The sequence below is a fragment of the Tyto alba genome, unplaced genomic scaffold, assembly GCF_018691265.1.
Source record: "Tyto alba isolate M040663 unplaced genomic scaffold, T.alba_DEE_v4.0 Super-Scaffold_20000042, whole genome shotgun sequence".
Taxonomy (NCBI): Eukaryota; Metazoa; Chordata; class Aves; order Strigiformes; family Tytonidae; genus Tyto; species Tyto alba.
In genome coordinates this window covers 9650368-9675398 of record NW_024881293.1, presented here as the reverse complement: position 1 = coordinate 9675398, position 25031 = coordinate 9650368, and the positions used below count along the sequence as shown (strand labels likewise).

Below are 25031 nucleotides of genomic sequence, written 5' to 3'. Positions count from 1 at the left end.
TAGGGAGTGTGTTCTTTGTGCTGAACGTGCAACCTTGCACTCCTCTGGATTGAGCTGCACTTATGGCCGAGCCTTCCTGCTGATTTCCTCTCCTTCAATCTTGGGGTCATCTGCTGACTTTATCATCATGAGTTTCTTTCCACGCTGCTGATAGAAAAGCCCAAAACACTGTTTAAAGGGTGAATGTGGAGGATGGAGCCCTCAGCTTTTGACGAGGACCACTATTGCTTGCACACGACTTCCTGCAGCAGGAATCTCCTTTGCATTTTCCATTTGTCTATGCTCTGACCCAGGCTAGGATCTCTCATCAAGCAGTGGGTGGACTCCCGGGACACCTCCCTGGTTGCCATAATGATGGAAGAATTCACCACCGTTTGCTGTCAACCTGGGGACCTCTCCACGGCTTTGTGGCAGTCTGGATTGAGAACACAGGTGAAAGCAGAAAGCAAGGCACACCTGCTGCTGTGATTCCAAGTTAAAAGGTGCTCTGTCTTTTTTTTTTCTCCATGCCTCTTTGCAGCTGTTTTGGGTGGGGTCCATCCTGCACAGAAATGTGGTTGATGTTGTAACTTCCCCCTTTGCACTTTGTTAGGTAGAAGTCTCATTTATTTTGCACAAGGAGCCCTCCCCACTACCTACTCTGTGCTGGGCCTCAGACAAGCAGCAGGAGAGCACCACTAGCTGCTGAACCTCTCTCTGTCAGCAAGAGCCTTGGGCCAGTCATGACAGGTGAGTCATAAGGCAAATTCAACAGATGGGGTTGGGAATAGCACATTGCAAGGCTTTCTCTCCAGTCAGGTTTTGCAGACACAGGGAATAGGTCAATGACAGACATTAACATTACAATCATGTCATGATTCCTGGGTTCTGGTCTCAGTGTAGCCCCTTGTGCCTTCTGCAATGCCAGACTAGAGGCAGCAGCTTTGTGCCTCTGTTTCTCTGTCTGTGACCTAAACAATGGGAAGACCCTGAGCCATCTCTAGCAGGTGCTTGGAGAGCTGAAGGTGGAGGGTGCAGTGTCAGGGCACACACAGGGCTTTGACCAGCTGTTTTCCTTTGAACTGAGTGGAGCTGAGCCCTAGCTTCAGACACACAGGTGCCTGGACTTGCTGCATTAACAGGGCAGGACTTGGATAGATGTATCCTGAGACTGACAGGAGCTGGGCCCACAGAGGAGCCTGGAGGGGTGAGAGCATGGAGCTTCCTTCTGGAGGAGGATGTATCTGGGTGTGGGTGGTGCACAAGACAGTTGATGAAAGGCAGTTGCTTTCCCTGGTTCAGGGGTTAATTTAATGCCACAAAAGGCAAAGCACTTATTGTCTCAGACTGTCTGGGTGCTCTTACTAGCACACACTTACTAGCTGTGTTCAGCCCAACAGACCCTACCCATCAAGGTGGGAGGTGTTACCTCATTCCACCCAGCCTGCCCTGACTCAAAGAGGGGCCTGACACATTAGTTCATTCATGTCCCACCTTCATAACCGCAGCAAACCTGAGAATAGCCAGACGCTTACTGAGAAATTATGACAGCTGTTAGAAACGATGTCAATACTCTAGGTCACAACAGGAAACTTTATTAAACAACAGGAAGCCCATGCTCGCGTGTGGACTTACAAAACACCTCACCCTCCTCTCCCCTTGCTCTTTCAGTGCCACAGGGCTGGCAGACAGGACTCTAACTCTCATCTCCGTGCTGGGTAGGACTGCTGGGATCAGAGCCGATCCTTTGTGGCAGAGTCTCACAGCTGTCTCCAGCCCTCAAACAGAGGGTCTGCTCTGCTCCAAAATCCACCTTAGAACTTGCTCCATCGTGCATCCCTTGGTTGCTGACCTAGGCTCAGAAGATGGATGGTCCGGAGCTGAGCTGGCTGGTGAATCGCTCCCTTTCCCTTCCACTGGGCTCAGCTCAATATCCTGAGCTCAGACTTGATCTGCTTGACAGGAAAGGTTCCTGCCTGCAGTTGGCTGCCATGAGGAATATAAACATCATCCTGCAGCACTACAACTTCACAGGCAAGCTGACCAACCGGCAGTCTGGGGATGAGGGCATGGGTCTCATCCGCACAACCTTTGCCATCATCAGCTGCATCATCATCCTGGAGAACCTGCTTGTGCTGCTGGCCATTCTGCGGTGTCTGCGAGCCCGCCGCTGGGTCTACTCCTGCATTGCCAGCATCACTGTGAGCGACCTGCTTGCAGGAATTGCCTACCTTTCTAATCTCTGTCTCTCAGGCAAGAAGACCTTCCAGCTTTCACCTCAGCTCTGGTTCCTGCGGGAAGGCATCCTCTTCATCGCACTGGCTGCCTCTACCTTCAGCTTGCTTGTGACTGCCATTGAGCGCTACAGTGCCATGGTAAGGCCAATTGCTGAGAATGAAGCCAGCAAAACCCTGCGTTTACGCAGCCTGATCATTTCCTGCTGGCTGCTGGCCTTCATCATTGGACTGCTTCCGCTGTTGGGCTGGAATTGCCTGTGCAACTTCAATGCCTGCTCTGTCCTGCTGCCTCTCTATTCCAAGAACTACATCCTTTTCTCCGTAGTAATGTTCAGCATCATCCTGCTGGGTATCATTGGCCTCTACATCTCCATCTTCCAGCTGGTCCAGGCCAGTTCTAAGCAAACCAGTTCTCGGCACAGCCGCAAACGGTCTCTGCGCTTGCTCAAGACTGTGTTGATGATCCTGGGTGCCTTCATCATCTGCTGGAGCCCCCTCTTTGTCCTATTGCTCTTTGATGTCTTCTGTGAGACCCAGACCTGCAAACATCTCCACAGCCTGGACTGGACCTTGGCTTTGGCCATGATTAACTCAGGTGTTAACCCCATCATTTACTCCCTCCGGAGCATAGAGGTGCGTCGTGCTGTGGGAAGCCTGCTGTGCTGCTGCTGTGTCAGTGTTGGGCTTTGCAAGCCTGGAAACTGCCTGGTCATCACAGACATCAACTCTGGCTCATCCACAGAGAGCTCCCTGCGCTACCGGGAGAGCTTCCGCAGTTCTGTAGCACTGAACACCCGGCCCAGAGCACCTCTCTCCAGCAACTCCAGCATGATGAGCAATCTCCCCAGCCTCTGAGAGGCCATAAGGAGTAAGAGATGCCCGACAGCCCACCAGGACCTCATGCTGCTGGTTCTGGCCTGGCAGAACTGTAGCCTATGTGCAGCTCAGGCTGACAAGGTGCAGCTCCACCCCAGTTGTTAACTGTGGCCAGGCTTTGCAATCCCTTCAGATTGGCATGTTGCTTCAGTGTAGGTGCAGCACAGGGGCAGACATTGCTCTTAAGTTGGGAGCAAAGGATATGGGCATATTTTGGTACTGATGCTCTGCTGAGACAACTGCTGTGCCTAGGTTATAAGTGGACCCTGCTCTGTGTGTGCATGTATATAGATGCTGTACCTGCCCAGATTAGGGTATTTTGCCCCAGGGCACAGTGACAAATAGTGTGGGTATCCCCAATCAGACTGCCCCCCAGACGCTTGGGATCAGGCTGGGCTGGCAGTGCTGCCACTGCATGTCATGTAGGGCTGGAGGAGATGCTTGAGTCTTCTCCTGCCGTTTACAGCCTTCTGGAACTGCTGTGATGAGCACAGCTGCTGGGAAAAATGCACTTGGTGTCTTTCCAGGGAATCAAGAACAACTGGGTTTGCAAGTGCAAGTGTGTGCATCTGTGCGGCAGCTCAGGAGCCCCAGCTCCAGGAACCAAGTGCCCAGCTGTACTGCGGCACAAACTAGCTGCAGGATGGCAGTGGGCTGCAGCAGCAGCCTGATCCCTCACCTCAGTGCAGAGGCTGGGCACTGTCCCTGGGAAAATGCTGTGACAGTGCTTACAGCCTAGCAGCAGGAAGTAAGAGCCCTGCCATACCTCTGGGCATGGGGCTGGATCTGCAGTGGCAGCCCTGGCACTACCACATGCAGAAGGAGGTACCCACAGTGACTGGGGAGTCTGGTGCCATCTTGCATGGCAGAGCTACCTGCTCCCATCTGGCTGAACCTCTCAGATAACATATGTCTGTACAGCAGAGGGTTCACAGTGCTGTGCCCTCCCAGAGAGGTAGGTCATGCTCCAGCAAATCTGCCAAGTTCTAAGGTCCCCACACAGGGAGAGGTGCCCACTGTGGTGGGCACTTGAAGGTTGAGTAGCAGCTTCTAGATGGCTTTGCATTCTATTGTCTCCAGTGGGGTTTGTCTCACATCTGAACAGAAGCAGCAGGGATTGTTTCTTCTTTCTCTTTGGGCCAAAAAGGCTGCATCCTTCCAGAAACCTTTCCAAAACCAGTGTTTGCAACAGAACAGATTTGCAAGAATGACTTCAACAGCCTGGAACAGTCATCACCAGGAGGCAGGAGTGTGGTAGAGCCTGTCCCAAGCCCTTCTGAAGTTCAACACAACTGGGGAAAGGAATGAAGGGGTCTGATCCTGGCATGTTTTCTCTAAGTGCTACCACATTTGGAGAAGGGGGTTTGCCTATACTCTGCCAGGGAAATGTTCTGAGGGTCTCCATCTCCCTGTGAGCTGGGCAGCACCAACAGCAGAGAAGGTACCTAAGGAGTCCAGGAGCCCAAACTCAGAGCAGTCACCTGTGGATTCTCCCTGCTGCCCCAGGGCTGAGTGCTGCTGCTCTGGCCTCTCTGAATGCCATGTCTTTTCTCCTCTGAGCTTGCAGACCAGTAACTGGCTGCAGCCTCTGGTCCTGTCAGTTTGCTGGCTGGTATCTCTGAGGTAGCAGGAGATCCCAAGCTGCTGCAGCTTCATGGGCAGGAATCTTAAGAGTTGTGCATGGACACAGCCCAGCTGGCAGCAGAAATGGACATTTTCTGTAGGCAGGCAGAGAGCTGTACTGCTTGAGGTTGGTGGGGGGAACTGCACCCAGGGCAAGGCTGGCTGAGGCCAGGAGAGGCTTTTGCAAAGCTTAGAGACCCTTGCAGCAGGGCTGGTAGGGCTGGGGTGACAGGGGTCAAGCAGCAGCCGAGGAGCCAACAGAATGCCCACTGGAACAGGGAAGGGGAGGTGAGGGGCACAATGACACCTGTCTGCAGGCTGTAGAAGTTTACTGGGGCCAGGCTTCAACCCCAATACAGAGAGGACTGTTCTGTGCTATGAAAAACAGCTGGGTCCAAAATAGCCCCATTCTTTCCTCCGGGTCTGACAGAGACCCAAGGGTCCAGAAGGCACTGCCAGCTTGCATCTCGGATTCCTGCTTTTCTATTCCCTAAACTAAGTAAAAAGTAAGAGCAGCACCCAAATGCCTCCTCTCGCCATGCAAGGAGGCCAAAGCCACCCAAGCACTGGGAAGGAGAAGCTCCTGACGACTTAAAGCATGCTGGCCCAGCCCCTCAGCAGGAGGTGCTGTGCTTCCAGCACATTTGTTCTGCAATAAATCTTGGTGATAAGAAAGCCCCTGTTTTGATTTGCTATGATTTTTATCTTCCTGCAGGCCAGGTACCTGGTGACTGGTACCATAGGTGAGGGGCCTCTGCACAGCAGTCCGGAGGTCTGGTACTGCCAAGGGAGGCACCAGGGAGGCTGGTACGGACCAGGGCTTTGAGCTGGGTCAGGGCCAGGCAGCCTGCTCAGCACACCCCTCGGCTGGGACCCAGCTCGCTGCCAGGCGCAGGGCCTCGCTGACTGCCCCCCTCCATGTCCAAGCGTGCACACAGGAGCACGCAGATATCCCCTGTATGCCAGGGACAGCCGGAGCCTGCCATCCTGTTCCCAGGGCATGGGATCGCCCAGTTCTGTTCCTGGGGCCGCGCGGCTGGAAGCAGCACGACCCGGGGAGGTGCAGCACTGTGCCCCTCAGATGCACCGGGCACTGTCACCGCCGCTCTTTGGCGACGTGCGTGACAAGGGCCCGCGGGTTCCGTTCACAGGTCCTGCTGCCGTGGGCGGCCAGCGCGGCCAACCCTGCCTGTGTGGGCGGCGGGCGCGCCGCTGCGGAGCGCCCCTTGCCGGCCGTGCAGGGCGGCGACTACAGCTCCCAGCGTCCCTTGTGGCGCCGCAGGAACTACAGCTCCCGGCTGCCCGCGGGCGGCGCGTGCCCCGCCGCGTCGTGCGTGCGTGCGTGCGTGCGTGTGTGTGTGCCGGTGGAGCAGGCCGGAGCGGCGGGGCCGGGGCGATGCTGGAGGAGGCGGGCGAGGTGCTGGAGTCGGTGCTGAAGGCCTCATGTCTGCCGCTCAGCTTCCTGCTCTTCGTGCCCGCCGTACTCCTTCTTTTGGGCCCGCCGCCTGCCGCTGAGGCCGCCCACGAGTTCACGGTCTACCGCATGCAGCAGTACGAGCTGGGCGGGCAGCCCTACGGTGAGAGAGTGCGCGGGCTGAGCGGGATCGGTTCGGCCCCCGGCCTGCGCCAGGCCGGGATTCTGCGGGAGGGCGAATCCCGGCAGCGGCCCCGTTCAGGGCCGATGGGGCCGTGGGAAGAGCCTCGACGCCGGGGGGCAGCCCAGGGTAGGCCGCGAAGTTGCAGGCGGCCCGGGGGGACAGCCCAGCCAGGGGAGGCTGCAGGAGAGCGCGGAGGGCCCTGAGAGGCTGCAGTCGGGCCCAGGTCCAGACCCAGGGAGGGCTGCAGGCAGACCCTATCAGGCCTGGTTTTACTGCCCAGTCTCAACATGAGCAGGAGGGTGCTGAGAGCTCCCATATGGTGATCTAGAGGTGGCCAAGGACCCTGATGTGTCCTTGCGGGCTCCTGTCTGTGGACTGAACAGCCTGTGTTTCAAGTAGCTCGGCTGCTGCCCTCCTGCATGCAGGGGAACTTGGTCATGAGCTCAGTTTTGTTCTCATGCCTTTGACTTCTCTATTGACAGATTATGGTTTTTTTGCTCTTCAGTCTCTATTAGCAGTGTCTATTGCTCCAGTGTCTCCATTTGAGAGTCCTTTCTTTTACAGTTCTTCCTTTGTGTTACAGTTGACCTCCAGTTCCTCTGTTCTATTGCTTCCAGACTGCTGATTGTGCAACACCTTTCTTAAAGTCAGAAACACAACCTGCCCAGTGAATCATTGAAGTGGTGTAACCCTCAGCCTCCATCCACCCTGTACTCACCCAGAATCAAGTGTTGTTTCTGAGTCTTCCATAGATATTTTATTCCAGATGAGGGAGTGTGCTCTGTCTGTGAGTGACTCTTCCTCGTGTCTTTGTTGTGGCCAGAGTTTCAGACTTATGTTAACAGTCTGGCATTACAGTCTTACATTTATTCTGTACTGTCCGTGAGACTCAGTCTCCAGATCTTTCAGGTCTTCATAAGATCAAACATCAGGAGAAGTTATGAAATGCCAGTGACACCTGCATGCTTTGTAAACACTACAGATGCTACAGGTGGCTTCTGAATGTCTGAAATTATTTCTCAGTTCTTCCATCACAGTTTCTCAAAATGTATCCACATCTTGAGATCTTTGTTGTTGAGAACCTCACTAGATCTGAGATAGGATCTCTCATAGAGGTATTAAGCTATTCTTTTTCTCATGTGATGGTAAATCTTTGTTGGCAGTTTTAATGGAGGCAGCAGGCATGTGTTTCTGTTGACTTTGACTGCCCAAGTGTTCTCTCTAGCCAAATGTTCACAACATATTTTGGAATATTTTTTGAACTCTTGAAAAGGCACACACTGTTTTTTAAGATGCTTGCAATTAACTTTTTATGCTGTTTCTTTTTCTGGAGCCTTTTAGCTTGGTAGATTGTGTGTTTCCTTTGTTCCTTGCCAGCCCCTTTGGGTAGCTGATGTTCCTGTTCCATGTATGTTCTGAGGCCAGATGTCCTTCAGGGTAGGAGCTATCTGTTGTTCCCAATTCTCACATTTTTTTCCAGAAGGACCAAATAGAGATTGCTGCTGAGCCTTTTCTTGCCAGGAGGGGAGAAGAGTTTTTTGTCAACATCAGTCATAGAGCAATTTAAGAACAAACTTGGACTTCCTCTAATACTGTTAGAATAGTTTTTTAGACTGTGAACGAACAATTATTAAACAGTTCTCTGTATCAAAACTACAGAAAATCAACTTGTCTGGCAGTGCTATCAGAAAATACTGTTGGGTCTGCTCTGCTTAGATGTCAGAAGAGCAGAACTCTGGATCCACACTTTGATATATTTACACATTGTTGTTTCGGGAATGGTGGATTATCGTCATTATGGATTGTTTTTCTCTTGATGAGGAGGGGCTGCTGTTAATACTTGCTCCAGTGTAGGAGCTCTATGTGGAGAATTTAGGTCATGCCTTAACTCTGTGTCTGGCTGCATGGCCCTCACTGGTACTATGCAGTGGAAGTACAGATTTTTCTTACTTAGGTGATTTGACCTTTGACAAGACCAAACTAATATTGGAGTTAAGCCAGGTTTAAATCTAACCTTTAGCAACACCCCTATTTGGCACAGGCTGAGATGCCTTCTAAAGCACCTTGCTCCTTCCCTGGCTGCATGGGGTCCCAGTGTGATGAAGTCTTCAATGTAGGTGCCAGAGTTGTAGAATAAGAAATTGGATTTGGAGCATTACAAATTGTGAGGTGGATTTGAACATCTCTGTTTATACAAGATGTCCTTGCGGTCCTCTCTTGGAAAATGCTGGAGCTGCGGGCAAGCCTCCAGACTGCTGTTCTCCCAAAGGATTGCATTTTCATTTGAGGGATTTGATATGCTGAAACTGAGAGTAGGAGAGAATAAGCAGTTAGAAGCAGCCTGCTCATTTGTAATTTTCTCAGCCACAGAAATATCCCAGTGGGTGAGCTAGAACAGCTGTTTGGATAGACATGGGGTAGCGTTGTGTCCTTTCACAAAGTGGTTCTGCACAGCTTGCATTCTCTGCGGACACAGTCCTATGGCTGGAGGATGCAGTAGGCTGCATAGCAAGAGGCCAGGCTTTCTCCAGCTGTATTGCTGTCTGCAGGTATTAGGTGCTGGTGAGCAAACAGGTAGCCTGTGTGGTTGTGGTAGGGAGGAAGACTGGAAGGTGATCGAAGCTGTGTAGTGTTGGAGTGAGGGGACCCTGGCAGGACATGGCTGCACAGATGTTGCTGTGGTGGATGCAAGGAAAAAACACAGACCTCTGCTCCTTCTTGGCTGAGGGGGAGGAGACAAACGTAGCTTTCTGCAGGTCATGGCTGTGCTGAAGTTCATCAGACTGTCACCAAAACTGTTCTGAGAGGGAGCTAGGCTCAAGCAAAGGGGATGTGATGAAATCACTTACAAAACGTCTTGCTGATCTTTCCTCACAGGCACCAGGAGCGCAGTGCTTAACACAGAAGCCCGCACTGTAGAAGCAGATGTCCTGAGCCGCCGCTGCGTCATGATGCGACTGGTGGATTTCTCCTATGAGCAGTACCAGAAGGCTCTCCGCCAGTCAGCTGGTGCTGTGGTGATCATCTTGCCACGATCTATGTCTTCTGTCCCACAGGATGTTGTGAGGGTAAAAAAAGTTCTCTGTCTCTTCTGATGGGAGATGTTTTTGAGAGGGAGAGAGGTTTGGGTTGCTGCAGGACTGAAAGCTCCTGTTGTAAGGCACTACAAATCATATTCTAATTTTAAAGTTTACCTTTCTCTCTCTGCTTTAGTTGTTAACTCTTTTCTCCCCTCTTGCATGTTTAGCAGATACTGAGTTTGTGTCTCACTTAAATCCTCAGCAATTCATGGAGATAGAGCCAGAAATGCTTGCTATGGAAACCATTGTGCCAGTCTACTTTGCAGTCGAAGATGAAGAGCTGCTGTCGATCTATGAACAAACGCGGGCTGCTTCTGCATCTCAGGGTTCTGCCTCGGCTGCAGAAGGTGTGTTCTAACAAGTTGGGGAAGGGTTTAGAGGAAGACAGGCCTGTTCTCGCCTCTGTGAGCAGTCTGCAGTGTCACATGCAGCATGAACCAGTGTTCTGTTGCCTTCATGTTTATTCTGTCTTTGTTAAAGTGCTTTGAGATTTAATGGAAGAAAAACACAGTGTAAGAGAGAGTATTACTTGACTATATTTGGAAATACAGCTTCATGGAGTTGAGTTCTCAGCTTCACACTGTTGCAAGTAAGGTAGAAAGCAAAACTCAGGTCAAAAACAACATTGAAGATGTTAAATGACTACAGTGTGTTGGTAGAAGCTGAAGCTTTTTGTCTGACCACAAGTCAGTTCAATGCTTCTATGTATTTCCCTGTAAATAACTTTACTGTCTGACCTGCTGCTCATGAATAACTTTAGGATTGCTGGAGAAGAGTTTCTGTTTTAGCCAGCTCAAAATATTGGCATGTCAGGACAGAATGAAAACACATGGTCACCAGCATTCTGTGTCAATGCATAAACACAAGTGAGAGAGCTTAAATGGTTTAAAGCTTGTCTCTCTAAAGCTCAGTTAGCAAGGGAAATAAAGGGATGAAACTTCCCAAAGTGTCTTTTTTGTTCTAGTTCTGCTGCACACAGCAACTGCAAATGGCTTCCAGATGGTGACCAGTGGGGCTCAAAGCAAAGCTATCAATGACTGGCTCATACCCAGTGTGGAGGTGAGTTGTATATGGATTCAACATTGATGGGATGCCTTCTTTTATTGGCACTTCATCAGACATTTGGGCTGATAGGGGAAGTCAGGGGAGTCTCAGCCAGGTAAGTATCTGAAGTCCTCAGAACTGAGGCCACTGCAGACTCAATAAGCATGTAGAAGTGAGGCTGTCTTTGTACAGGCACATGAGAGGCGATGCTGAGTGGCACTGATCTCTCTCCTCTGCAGGGAAGGCTAACGGGGCTGGGTGGAGAAGACCTGCCCACTGTTGTGATAGTTGCCCACTATGATTCTTTTGGAGTGGCTCCAGTGAGTATTCTTTCTTCCTGCAGCTCCGTGTTCCTGTCTTTTTCCCTACGTGGCCTCTGCCCCTTTGTTTTTTCTTGACCTTAAAGACATGGGACATCTTCGTATAAGCAAAGCATTGTGGTGTGCCATCTTGAAGGCTGTTCTGGTATGTGAGAATAAGTATAGGGTTGTCACCTTGTCTCTGTCCCACTTCATCCTGCAGTGGCTGTCACATGGTGCTGACTCCAATGGCAGTGGTATCTCAGTGCTACTGGAACTAGCCAGGCTGTTTTCCCGGCTCTATACCTACAGACGTACCCATGCTGGGTAAGAAACTGCCCTATTCTTGGTTGAATGTGTGTAGCTGAGATCATATAAGAAGGGCTTTTCCTTCAGACCTGTTACAAGTGGTCCTTCACTTCCTTTGCTCTGCTTTGTTTCCCTCTGAGTACCAACTGCTGTTAATGGCCAAGCTCCTTCCTTTGGTTTCTTTGCTGTAGCTCTGCTTAAGCTTGGAGACAAGTGGGGGGAATGATGTGGGAAGTAGATTCCATCCTCAAGCACTGGAAACTCCCCCCTTTTATCCCATCCTGCCATTACCTTAGTATGTGGCATGTAGGAAGCGTTTGTTAATAGACAGTTTGCCTTGAATGTTAGGTGCTAGCTGTTGTGATTTTACCACACCTTCAAGGCTGAGTAAAGGAGTTCTGTAGCCATGGAATGCAGCATGCTAACACTCTTCTGTCTTCTTTGATGGCCAGGTATAACTTGCTGTTCTTTGCATCTGGAGGTGGCAAGTTTAATTACCAAGGAACCAAGAGGTGGCTGGAAGACAATTTGGATCACACTGGTGAGTAAGGGGATGTCACTCCAGCATGTTCTGTGGCAAGGCCTCTGTTAATATGACTGTGTTAAGTCTAGTATGTCAGCCCTCCTGTGAGAATCTCCTTGTGTGGGCCTTGCTCTTTTGAGATGGAAATCCCTGCACAAAACAGCAATAAAGATTGGATTTTTCTGTTCCAGATTCCAGCCTGCTGCAGGACAACGTAGCATTTGTTCTCTGCCTTGATACTCTGGGCCGAGGCAATAGCCTTCATCTCCATGTCTCAAAGCCTCCCAAGGAGGGGACCTTGCAGCATGCGTTTCTGAGAGAACTGGAGATGGTAATGGAAAACACTTTAGGAAGATGGGAACTTGGGACTTACTGTGGGGAGCTGCAGCTCTCCAATAGAGAAAGGAAGAAAGATGTGAGGAAAGGGTGTGCTATTGAAATATTTCATGTATTGTTTATGGTCACTTGATTTGAAGTGCAGAGAAATCCTCAAGCCATAATCCCAAATGAAGGAGACTGGATCTGCTGCATTTTCCTCTGCACTTCCTTATGGCTTGTTGCTTGCAAAAGCTACCCTGTAGTGACATTAAAACAGCTTTTTAATGTCAGTAACTGCATCTTACAGGTAAAAGTGTATTTGCTTTCTGGAACACAAAAAAATTGGGTCTAGGTGGACTGGGCAGTGCAAGATGGGACTATGCAGTGGGCAGCATGACACCGTGGCTGGCTTGTCCTTTCCCTCAGGTTGTTGCCAGCCAATTCCCAGAGGTGAAGTTTTCCATGGTGCACAAGAAGATAAACTTGGCGGAGGACATGCTGGCATGGGAGCATGAGCGTTTTGCAATCCGACGCTTGCCAGCATTTACCATCTCCCATCTGGAGAGCCACCGGGACAGCCTGCGCAACAGCATCATGGATAGGAGGTTAGGGGCCTTAGGGGAGGCTGCAGTTGACATCCAGCCCATAAACACAAATTGGCCTCATGACTGTTTGTGCTGTTCTGATGATCAGAGGATGGGTGAAAAAAACACTGGGAGTTGGGCTCTGGATTCAGGCTTATGTCTGATGCAGTGAAAAAAGGTGTTTTTTAGAGAAAGCAGATCCCATTGACAAGTCCATAATCCCCTCTTTTGCTTTAGGGCACGGATAGACACTAAGGCACTAACCAGGAATACTAGGATCATTGCTGAGGCTTTGACAAGGGTCATCTACAACTTAACAGACAAGGTAAGAGCTGCTCATGGTGCTTTGCTAGCCAGATTTGTCCTGCCCAACTAAGCTTGCTCTCACCAGTAGCCTGTTTGTTTGTTTTTGTTTTTTTCCCTTGCAGGGAACACCTGCAGATCTGCAGATCTTCACAGATCAGATGGTGAGCACATTGCATTTTTGTAACCTATGGGAAGAAGGGTTCAAGAGTCTGGGAGAGAGGTCTGGTCTTATCATATGTGTGGTTGACTCCCTTTCTCTGGTGGTATTTTTCTGCAGCAGATCCAGGAGGAGCAACTAGAATCAGTGATGGACTGGCTGAGCAGTCAGCCCAGGGCTGCCCAGCTGATTGATAAAGACAGCACCTTCCTCAACACCTTAGAATATTATATGGGTCGCTACCTGAAGGATGTCAAACAGCATCATGTAAAGGCAGACAAACGGTAAGAAAAGAGATGAAAGAACCATCCAGGGCATGCAAACTGGCTTCCCCCTCCAATTAATTTTGTCTCCGAACTGCAGCTTTTCTGGTTTCTTGGCATGTAGCTGGAAATGATTGCTCGTTTCTGCTCTCCTGTCAGTTTTGGTTCATGCTCTGTTCCCCCAGAGAAAGCTCTTTATCATTCCTCACAGCACAGTAACAAGTCTCGGCAGCTCCCTCTGTCTGAAGAGCTTGTGTTTTTTCACTGTTTTGGTTCCACCCTTCCCACTCTGAGTGCTGCTTTTATCTGAATGCAGGAAACAACTAAGATCCCCTAGAAAGCTTTCTTTAATTGCAAAAAGGCAGTTTCCATCCTGTCTAATTTGCTTGGGTTGAAGCAGTTTAATGAACCCAATGAAGTGTCTTGCATGTCCCTCTTCTGACACAGCTGAACAGCGTGTGTTCTGAATTGTATCCTTAAGCTTCTAATTGTAGGAAAAGACAGACCTGACAACTAAAAGCAGCTCAAAACTGGTATGCAAGGTCATGCTTACCTGTCTCTCGTTGGATGCAGTCCTTACTGCAGTGTGAAGAAGTGTAATACAATGTGAAGAATTTGTTCTTTTCACAGGGACCCTGAGTTTGTTTTCTATGACCAGCTGAAACAAGTGATGAATGCATACAGGTATGGAATTCCCTTCAATACATTGGGCTGTTGTCTCACTCTGTGGCAGTACCTGCTGTAGCAATTTCACGTGTTCTTTATTTATTGCAGGGTCAAGCCAGCGATCTTTGACCTGCTTCTGGCTGTCTGTATTGCAGCCTACCTTGGTGTTGCTTATGTTGCAGTGCAGGTAAGAGAAGAGAAGCAGGAGACAGATGTATTCTTTTCCTCATAAATCACGTTAGCTACAGTAACTGGTGCTCACACAGTCCCAGCACCAAAGTTGAAACAATAATGCCACCCCACTCTAAAAGTAGTAATCCAAAATGGTTGGCTGTTTTGATGTGTACGTTTCTGAGTATCTCAGTTGGCTGTGCTGAGGGCAATCTCTTGCCATTCAAGTGAAAATCTATTTTACAGAGCTCTCGGTCAAGGACATGCACAACTAACTTATTAAGCTATTTTGGCTATGTAACAGCTTCAGACTGAAACTTCTCAGGGTAACTAAAATCTGCTGTAATGTTAAAGGTTTGCAGCTTGTAGTAAGTTAGGAGTGCTAGGAGATCCTTCCAGTATTTGAACTTGGGGCGCAGCTTAGAAATGCATCTTCAGGATGTTTATTTGTTTGTTTAGGGTTTTTTCAATGAAACCATAAATACATCCTGTGTCATTATTCCTGGAAATGTGATAGTCCATGCCTTTGCTAGCCAGCTTAAATCTAGTGTTTTTGTTTAGGTGTTGTTAAAGCCATTGTGAACTAGGTTTCTGATCCTGGCTGAGTTCTCTGAAGAATATGAATTGAAAGGGAAGCATTTTAGGTTAATCTAAATTTTGATCTCTTCATGATGTTTGTGTTTATTATTTGTTTGGGTAAACAACAAGCATTTAAAAAACCAATGTAACAACATAAACAGGAGGGAAACTTTTGATTTCTGTCATCTATCTTCATTATGTTTGTTATTACAAATTATTTGAAGCCTGGATCTTGTTATATCTGTCAGATACCTTAAGTAGCTGTTATTGAATTAAAATGCGATTAATCAAAGCAGAATCAGAAGAGGAATTAAGAGAATTTCACTGGTGAGATGGTGAAAGAGAAGATCCAGTTAAAGGGTTGTGAACTACTAGGAATCTGTGTTGGCCTGGTTAATTTTTACATTCTTGAAACTGCTAGCAGCAGTGTTTCTGTGGTGACCAGTATCATGCATGTGTTGAGATCTGAAGCTTTCTCCTCCACTTCAGAAGGAACAGAATTGCATCAAAAAATTTAAAATCTTTAAGAAGCGTTTGCATCTTCACAGTGGGAGTGATACAGGCCTGCACAAACACTTCTGTAAGCTGTCACTTTATGTACATCAAGTAACTGGCTTCATTGTAGTAGTTCCTCATAATTCACCAAGTCCCACTCTCTCTTCAGCATGAGAGTGCTAATGGATGACCAAACAAGGTCTTGCATTTGCACATTATTATTGTTTTAAGCCTTCTAGTAAGTTTTCTCTCTGTGTAGAACAGAGTAATTTTATTAGAACTTACAAGGACTCATGGTCATTTATTTTCTTTGTTTCCAGCACTTTGGTCTCCTTTACAAGATGATACAGAGATTATCCCTTAAAACCAAGCAGCAGTGAAGCAGTGAGTCATCACCCATACAGCAGCACTGAGCCATCGGTGAGCCCATTGGGAACCTTCTGCCTTCCATTGAATCCTACTGTTTCTCTTCCTCCATCTCCTCTTTGCTACTCTATAGAGGGGAGAAAGGCAGAAAGAAAATGAATTTTTAACTCTTGTGCACCTTTTAAGTGCTTTTCTTCACCTTCTTCCCCTGACTTGCACCATGTCTGTTTTCCTTAGCTTTTTGGTGAGGGAGAGGCTCAGAGACTTCAGTAGTTTCTGTGGGTTGTTTAAACACTGAACGGCTGATTCTGAGCAGCTTCTATGAGTGTAAAACCAAGTCCAGCACCTTCATGGACACATGTGCCATGCAGCCAACTTGGAAACTGAAGCTACAGAGTAGAGTGACATGTTATCTCTGCTCAGCAAACAAGGACCGAGAGCAGTTGTTTAAAAGAAAAAAAGTGCACATGTGAATTAAAGAGAATACTATTAGCATGTTTTCTTATGGCACCTCTTCCTTAAATTCACTGCCTGGCTTTAGGAAGGTGTGCTGAGCAAGCAGTATCTGCAGCAAGCAGCAGTATCTGCAGCAAGCATCATCTTGCATTTTGTTTAGACTGTGCAATAATTCATTCTCTTTTAGGAGGTGCACTCTAAATGATCTTAACTGTTATTGACAGAATGAGGAAAGATTGTTAAAATGGTTCCTTGCATTAGGGTTCTTAGCAGGACAGGTTCTCTCCTGTCTCTATTGGAGGATGAATTCTGCTGTGTACTTGATTTCTCTTAAAGTTTATTGTTCTTGAACAGTTCGTGGCTGCCACCACTCTGTGCTAAACTCTTGCTTGGTTTTTATGGAGTGTTCTACAGTCCCAACTGCTTCAGGATCATGTTCTGTGCTGCTCCATGTATTTAAACAAGTTGATTATATTGAGAGCAAGAGCAACTCTGCTTCTGCTGAGTTCTGGTCTCTAATCCCTTCAGTCTTCATTCCTTAGTTTTTACTTCCAGATGGGTTCTGGATTTTGGGGTGTTTTCCCATGTTCACTTGCATCTCAGGGTCTCACTTCACATTTTTCAGCTCTGTTATTTCTGGAAACATCGTTCCTGGCCTGCACATATGAGCAAGTTCACAAACTACTTGTTGTGTCCTTTCATGTGCTGCCCCTAGTATATATGAAGGGAGGCAGGTCACTTAGCCATTAAAAAGCAAAACAAAATGAAAAATGAAGTTTTATGACTGTAATTATAAACATGGCTGTTTCTAGAACTGTAGCTAAGAGGGTGTATCTTGGAACACACGCTCTGAGTTTTTTATCCTTGAGCAAGCCTTATTTTTAGTTTGATGATGCTTCTGGATGGAGAGAGCTATGTAGTTGCCCCAAATATTTGGCACTGCTGTGCAAAGATCAGGAGGGCTAGGTAACCAGTTGCTCAAGCATTGTCATAATCTTAAATTGAAGTCCTTCCTGAATTCCATCATCCCAGGTAAGCAGGATACTTGTCACCACTTCCTGGTGAGAGTTGAATGCCCTTTCTGGGCAGCGTTGCACTTTGTTTACTCTCAAGTTCTTCCGGAAAATCTATCAAGATACTGACTACAAGTCCTAGGCTAGTTGTAGTTCTAGAAGATTTCTGGATTGAATACTACTGTCCTGCCACTCACTCAACAATATTTGACTTCGTTCTGTAATTTGTTCTATGCACATGAGGTCTCTTCACAGGCCACGGTGACTACCTTTTTTTTTTTTTTTTTAATTACTACTTGTATTTAAAATAGTATCTTTTACAGAGGCTGAAAAGCTCATGTGGGTTTGAATGAACGTGTACCCTTTTTTTTATACGCAAGGAAAATTGAAGCTGTGCATCCTTGTCTGTACCACAGCTGCTGTGTGCACACTTGTTAGAAAAGGGGTTATTGTGGCCAGTCACTGTCCTTGTCCTTTGGATGGGAACCAAAGCACTGATTTCTATCCATCTTTCTTTGTATCGCTGTAGTCTCCTTTGTGGAGTACCTTTACCCCATAATGTGTGCTTTCTGCTACTTTAAATGTGTAGCAACTTGTTCTTTAAAGGGTCTATTATTTTCCAGGAGAGTGTGCTGATGTCAGTGGCTCACTGTACTATCAGCAGGTGGCATGGTACCAACCACTCCTGAAATATCAGCCCTACAGGGAAACTTGCCATTTTCTGATCTTTTGAGTGCTTATTTAAAATATGTCTCTCTGCATGTGTGAAGTGTTTGTGACACTCTTCTGCCAAATGAATTTATGATGACTTCAGAAATCGCTAGAGTGGCTGGAAGACAAACCTTGATTGTTTTCCACTGGCTTTATATGCTCTGCTCTTAGAGACTGTGTATGTTGTGCTATGGGAAGGTGCATGCTCTGGACTGTGTAGTTTCAGAACACGCATAGTACAGTGGCTATCTGAAGAACTTCCTATAGGTTCTGAATATCTGGAAGTAGTTTCAGAGACCTCCAGCTGCGTCATGTTTCTAGTGTGTTATATTTCAAGAGGGTGATGTTCCTTCTAATCCAGCTGATTACTTAACTAGGCTTCATGAAACTGTTACCTCACTGAGAAAAATAGAAAAACCATAATTATTAGCAATCCTGCTGCAGCTTGACTTGTTGCATGTAAAATTTGCAAGTATTGGGCAAGTGAGAACAGAACAGGCCTGGAGTATTCTTCCTTGCAGTGAAGACTGTCAACCTTTGGTCTTCCGAATGAGAAGCTCAAAGTTCAGAATAAAAAACTTCCACCAAGGCAACCTGGTGTGGTTGCAGCTATGTTGCTGTCAAGGTTGTAGCATTAAAGCAAACATTTCACCCCCTTGTGGTCTCAACAATAAACTGCTAACACTCCTGAAGCCAGTAGCAGCTATCCAAAAGACAGCTGGATAGAGGTAAATGAGGAGAGTTCATAAACTTGAAGGGCAGTTGGGATAGTACATCACTCTCCCACACAAGGGTCATTTGTCCTCTAATCTGATTGGATGCATTTTGTGTATCTCTAGCTGGCTGCCATAGAAAGTAGTTTTTACTATAGATACGGGTTTATGCTTTTGATCAAAGTGCATGTGCACTGAAACATTATATACTCTAATCTGAGATGATAAAATTCCAACTTTCTCATAGCTGGAACAGAGTGCCCATCCTGGGAGTGAACTTAGTTCCCATATTGCTGTTTCCTTTGGGAAGTTGACAGAGAAGCTTGTAAATAGACCCTGCTATTCTGATAGGTTTTGAAAAACACAAGAAAAATGCTGCTGATCCATACTACGGCATATCGGATCAATTCTATCACCAACATGACATACAAAGGCAGAAATCCAACAGCTGTTCTGGTAAAATAAAAGTTCACACCACTGCAGAAGAGCTCTGCGTAGCTGATTCTTGCTGCCCCTATTTTTACCTATCCTTTTTATGAGGAGTTTTGCTGCCCTGAAGGAAGAAGCATGGAAAGCATATGTCTACATATACACAAGTGGCTAGCAGTTGATGCTTCTAGCCATTAAACAATTTTCTTTGCTATTTGTCTGACTTTACCTGTTGTCCTGGTGCTGTCAAAGTCTGCAGCTCACAAAAATCTGTTTTTTCCAACAGAGTTTAAGCACTGAAGCTGTTCGTTGCTTCTGTTCACTCCCACCCACGCAGGCACTAATGGGGATTGTATGCAAGTAGTTTGGATTATTGTAGTTGATCTCTCAAATAAGAGAGATTGCTTCATTGTTATGAAATAAGTACTACTGTGCAGTATGAATTCCACCCTAGTACTCCATGCTCAGAGCAAAGACGCTGAAGCCAAAATGGAACTAGGTACCCCACTGTCTGTGGCTGGAGGAGTCACCACAATCTATTTAGAGATTTAAAACCACAGATACCCAAAATTGTTGTGGGGCTTGGTTTATTTGTTTGAAATCATGTGGCTTCACATTGTTCATAGCACAAGCCAGAATACCAAGCTTCTCCTGCACCTTGTGGCCAAGCTGGGTTTTACGTTTAAGAGCCATTCAGTCTTACCTTACTGATCTGAAATGGTGGAGGTGCTACTATATTTCTCAGTAAATGGGGCCTCTCGGTACTCGAGTGTGGGCTCCAGCTCACTTCAGTCTGTTTAGTGTCCATTTGTAGTTATTGGATAGCAACTTCAAGGTTATAATCTTAAATATTTGCAGCTCAGGAAAAAGAGTTGAATGAAAAAGAATGTTAGTTCAATTATTTATCTCATCTGTGTCCTAAAGAACAAATGTATATTGAGGTGAATATTTAAAAGCTAATAGAAAATTTAATGCAGTTGATTTACATATTTTTTTCTGACTATAAATGTAATAATATTTAAGTATTTTAACATTTTTCATTTCCTTACTTGTTTGTCCCCTTTTTCCTTGGAAAAATAAACTGAGTGAGTAGGTTTGAACATCTTTGTTGAAGAACTACTTGATGGAAGCTCAAAAAACTGGAATCTCCTTTAATTATTTGGAGGAATAGACCCCCTGCAAAATTGGAGAAAATACATGTGTTTAAGAGCTTATATCATCCCTTTTATGCAGTCAAAACTAATCTAGTATGACAGAAAACATTTACAGATCTTGAGCAAGATTCCAGCACCTTGAGGTGAACAAATTCCCATTTATTCAAAGGGTTCGTGCTGATTTGAAGCGATGAACATTTCTGTGCAAGACAGCTTCAACACTGAAAAACTGGCTACCCAAGAAGCCAGCAGTCTATGCTAGAGGTAGATTGTTGTGCCTCTGTCATTACCAAATGACTTTTTGAACATGTATAAACTATTTATTCAAATTATAAACATTGCAAGAGATCTGTTCCCTGATCGTGAGTCAGTCCAAGTCTTACAAACCAGTGGTCATAGTTGTAGAGGGGAAGACTGACCTGAATACAACAGAAGGGGGAAAGACAGAGGTTGTACTTTCATTCTGCCTCCTCATAATGGCCAGGAGGTTTCTAAGCAGTTCTCCTCGGTAAGACCTTTCTTTCAAGCATCAGCTGCCCCACCGTCCCCCATGTGTTGTAAGGATGTACAAAGTCGAGTCTCTGTCTTGCTGCGTGCCTTGCCCAGCCGCAATGACAGGCTGGCTGCAGGAGGCCAGGCTTCTGCCGCTGGATGAGTTTGCCAAATCGCGGGAGCGCCTTTCTCAGCTTCGTCCCTCGCGTTCCCCGCTGGCGATGCGGAGCAGGGGGGGGGAGCCCAGCCTGCTGCCGGTGTGGTTCCGAGGCGGCTGGAGCGTGTTGCAGTGCCCGTCGCCTGTGGAACCACCCCCGCCCCGGGCCGGCCCGGCGCCTTCTCGCTGTGGCTCAGCCCGCCGGTTGCCTTCCCTCTCGTGGCCTGGAGGGTCCCTGCCCCGGCTCGGCGCGGGGCACAGAGGGAGCAGCGCTGTCATCGGCCCGGCCCGGCCCGAGCCGGGGCCGCCATCCCGGCCGCAACCCGGAGCGCTCGGAGCCCGGCGCGGGCCGAGCGGCCCGGGAGGAGCACGCGCGCAGCGCCGCGGCGATTGGCCGGATGGCGGGGGCGCGGGCATGGCGGGAAGAGCAAGATTGGTGGGAGTGGCAGCGGGGGGCGGGGCTTGGCTCTTGGAGGGGCCCGCGGACCGGCGGCCGGCTGCACGCGCCGCGCGCCGTCAGGTACGAGCAGCGCCGAGAGGAGAGGGAGAGCCGGCCCCGAGGGGGGAGGCGGGAAGGGGGAGAGGGGAGAGCCAGCCCCGGGAGGGGAGGAGGGAGGGGGGAGAGCCGGCCCCGGGAGGGGAGGAGGGAGGAGGGAGGGGGGAGAGCCGGCCCCGGGAGGGGAGAGGGGAGGGGGAAGCCGGCCCCGGCCCCGCTCCCTCTCCCTCTCCCTCTCCTTGCACGGCCTGTCCGCTCCTGGGCTGACCCGCGGTGACGCGCGGCTCGTTCCGTAGGATGCCCAAGGACACGGAGTTGGTGGGCATGAGCAGCTCGGAGAGCGGCCCGGAGGAGGAGGAGGAGGAGGAGGGGAAGGTACTGCCACTGCCGGGAGAAGGGAAAGCCGGCAGCAGAGTTTCCCGGTCGGGTCTCGGTCCCGAGGGCAGGTGGCACGCCTTTCCCCCACCCGTAGCGCGGGTCAAGCAGAGTAAGGAACGCGGCGGAGCCCCTTCTCCCCGTCACCGACAGCCGAGGTACCTGGCGGTAGCAGTGCACCCAGCATGTGTGCCTTGTTTGTGGACTGTGGAACTGGTGTGCTGTGGGAGGCTCAGGTAGGGCCCAGGAGAAGGGCTGTGGCTCCTCAGACCAGGCTGTTTAAATTAGTGATCTCTCTTTCTACAAAAGAAAGTAAGAAATGTCTTATAAGTCAGAGAAAAGGCTGAAAACAGAGGCCAAACCTTCAAAGGTGATAGAAAAACCTCTGGGACAAGGCAGTGAAGAAGAGGGCATGTTCTAGGTATGGAGGGCAAGGATCAGCCTTAGGAACACATCTTCCTCTTTCTCTTTACACACGTTTCCCCTCTACCTCCTCTACTTGTAGCAGAGCACTCCTGTAGCTGAGCTGACTGGCTGGGGCGTCTGCTGTTCCTTCACTAGTCCTCTGGCACATTGAGTGCCCCAACAGGCCCTACGGGCTGAGGAGCAGCTTGTTGCAGGGCTGGGCTTAACACAGGCTCTGTGTTGCCACAGATTGGGAAGCTGTGTTATGTCAGCGTGTCCTGCTTCAAGGGGAAGGTCCTTGTGGACATCTGGGAGTTCCATGCTGACAAGGAGGGCAGCATGAAACCAGGGAGGAAAGGTACAACTGCATTGGTGAGGCAGTGGCTGGGGGCCACACCGGCCTCTCCAGCTCTGGCTTAGCCTGTCTCCCTCGGTGGTAGGGAGGCTTGGTGCATGCCACACTAAGGGGCTGGGGAGCTGAACAAACCACATGGGTGTGTTTAGCACCTCCTCAGCCTGGGTGGCAACAACTGAAGAAAAGCACAAAGAGCGAGTGAGTGTGAGCCCCCAGTGAGATCTGGAGCTTGGCAGGACTGCTCTGAGAAGCAATGCAGGAAGCTGCTGTACAGGACTCTAGTTCTACCTCTGATCACCAGTCTTTCCTCTGACTGTTGGCAGGGGCAGAGCTGCAAGGTGGAGGAAGAGAGGCTGAAAACACTGTCTCTGATGTTGCTTCATTGTATCCTACTGCTAGCTGACAAATTTTGGCATTGGTGATGCCTAGGGCAAAAAGGTGGCATTTTGAGTGTTTGCTCCTAATCTGTAATGGTGGAGCTATGTTTGGAGGGGAGAGCCTCCCAGAAGTAAATACATTCTTACCTATCTAGGTAGAGACAGGAAGGTTAAGACCCTTCTGGATCCCTACAAATACACTCCAATGTTGTTGTATTAGGTGTTCCTTATTCTTTTGGCAGGGTGTCTGATGTTGTGATATATTGGCACAACTTGGGTGGTCCATCACAGCAGCACTACATGAGTAGGTGATACAAGCAAAGGTAGATGGAGAAGGGAAGACACGTTTTTTTTTCCAGAGCTTCTCAAGTGATGAGTCAATGCTCAACTTAGGCCTTTTGTTTTGGGACTTTGACAGTGACTTGCCAGCTTGCCTTGTAGTTCACAGGCCCTGGACTCTTTTCACTTGTCCTGTGTGTTGTGCCCAGCAAAGATTCAATCGAGGTAGGGTTTCTTGAAGAACCCCTTGGTCCCTGCTATAGATTTTTTGTGTCAGGGCAGACAAATTTGTTTCAGCTCAGTTTGCCTCATAACCACTAAGTGTGGTTTTCCTTCCAGAAATTAATTTCCTTCAGAGAAGTTACAAGTGTAAATTACTCACTTAGAGAGAACTCTGTACCCTGTAATGAAAATGGGAAGCAAAGCTCTCAAGCTTTTCTGTGCCATTTGGGGCAAAGAGGGACCGGAGCATTATGGACTCCTTCCAAGCTGCAAAAAGCACACCCACGATGTAAGAAAGAAGATCTGTCAGTTAAAACAGAGATCTGAAGAAATGTTTTTTTCATTTAAATACTGCCTCTGCTGTTTTTCTCAAGAGTCTGTCCCCTGATATTTATCTAGAGAATTTAATAAAGCTTGGGCCCCAGTTCTTTAATATGATTTTTAACAAAGCCAAAAGGAATAATTTGACAACATCTGGCTGGAACCCACACAGCAATTCCACTACCGTGTTTGTTTTGTAAGGGAGAGGGACAGGACATCAAGATCTTATCTCTGCTAGATTAAAAAGAAGCCAGTTATTTTCTAGTGTTTAAGCTACCCTAGTGATTTCTTGTTAGCAGCAGTTTTTTTAAATAGAGCCAGAACTGGCATTATTTCCTTTGGGCAGCTGAAAGAATGGTGTCCTAACTGCTTTGTGGAGTAAGGTTCTCCTAGAATTTCTCCCCAGCTCATGTTGGTGGGAATTTGTACTAGGGAATAGGCTACAAGGGGCTGTGGGAATCTTGAAAGGCAATTTGAGCTTATATTCTCATATGGTTCTTATGTGATAGAATTGAGTAGTTCTTGATATGGATGCTGAAGTGCTGGCACAACTGCCAAACTTAGAAGGCTGCTTCTGTTTCTGGTCTGTCTCTGCCTTAGATTCCAACTTACCCTTCTGTAGCTAGTCTGCAGGAGCCAATCTGTTGTGCTACTTGATGCTTACCCCTTGTCACCTCTGAAACCTCTCCTGCTGCTGTTTCTAGGGATTGCCCTGTCTGCAGAACAGTGGAACCAGCTGAAGGAGATCATTCCTGAGGTCAATGCTGCAGTCAAGAAATTATAAGATGAAGAATCTTGGACATCTTCAATCTGTTTCCTTTCCCTTAAATGCACTGACAACTATAAAGCCAAGGATTCTCATCTGAAGCCTTCCCCTCACCTTGATGGGGTTTCTTCACTGAGGTGGTGGTCATGCTGAAATGACCAGAGACTTCTATTTTCAAGAAGTAACTTGTAATGAGCACCCGGAACTAGAGCTAATGCTGTGAAGTGAGACTTCAGCACCTTGGACTCAAGCAGACTTGAGGTCTGTGCTGGTGAGGGACATGACCCCAGACTGACTTTGGGATGGCTTCATTCTACCTTGTGGAGTGCTTTAACTGCTCTACATCTGTTATTGTCTTCCACTTGATTGACCATTGAGAAAGATGGCTTGTGTACCTCATGTTGGCATCCTCTGTTTCCTCTACACGTCATTCTGGCTATTTCAAGTACTATCTGTATCGGTGAGGGTTGTTTGGTGTTTTTTGGTTGGGTTTGGGTTTTTTTTGTGTGTGTGTGTGAAGAAAGGGATTATTATACTTTAGCAACTGGTTTGTCTGTAGAGGGTAAATATGCAAAATAAATGTGTTTGCATTATAAAAAAGAGAGGCATAGTGTTTCACAGGCTGGCACCTCAACTCCTTGTTTCAGGCATCCTTCTTTGTAGGTTGCTGTTGGATTTCCCTTTCAGAAGGAAAGTGCTCTGTAGTGTTTATTCTCATGATATGTTCCCAATAATCCTGCTATGCAGAAGCAGTCAGACAGTGATCTACTCCAGGTCATGGGAAGGGCAAGCTAGAATGTGAATCATTCAAAGGAACTGGTAATTAGGATGCCTATT

General features: G+C 48.0%; 2 protein-coding genes across 8 annotated transcripts; both read left to right on the top strand.

Annotated features, from left to right (window-relative positions):
* Positions 1–630: 630 nt before the first annotated feature.
* On the top strand, positions 631–5348 carry S1PR4 (sphingosine-1-phosphate receptor 4). Its single transcript, XM_042794089.1, has 2 exons — positions 631–729; positions 1651–5348. Exon 2 carries the CDS (start codon positions 1845–1847, stop codon positions 3069–3071), a length of 1227 nt encoding a protein of 408 aa, XP_042650023.1. The 5' UTR covers positions 631–729; positions 1651–1844; the 3' UTR covers positions 3072–5348.
* A 687-nt stretch (positions 5349–6035) lies between these two features.
* On the top strand, positions 6036–24794 carry NCLN (nicalin). 7 transcript variants are annotated; one of them, XR_006165508.1, is made up of 17 exons: positions 6068–6292; positions 9191–9381; positions 9596–9740; positions 10358–10452; positions 10677–10757; positions 10960–11063; positions 11498–11586; positions 11760–11899; positions 12313–12491; positions 12708–12795; positions 12899–12937; positions 13054–13217; positions 13827–13880; positions 13971–14049; positions 15428–15527; positions 19889–20092; positions 24133–24794. XR_006165508.1 is itself a non-coding variant. In XM_042794779.1 (16 exons), exons 1-15 carry the CDS (start codon positions 6112–6114, stop codon positions 15485–15487), a joined length of 1689 nt encoding a protein of 562 aa, XP_042650713.1. In that variant the 5' UTR covers positions 6068–6111; the 3' UTR covers positions 15488–15527; positions 24133–24794. The 7 variants fall into 7 exon arrangements, 6 of the variants coding, with proteins under 6 accessions (XP_032849124.2, XP_042650713.1, XP_042650717.1 ...); XM_042794779.1 differs by lacking the exon at positions 19889–20092; XM_042794783.1 differs by lacking the exons at positions 19889–20092; positions 24133–24794 and adding an exon at positions 20119–20309.
* The last annotated feature ends 237 nt before the right edge of the window (positions 24795–25031 follow it).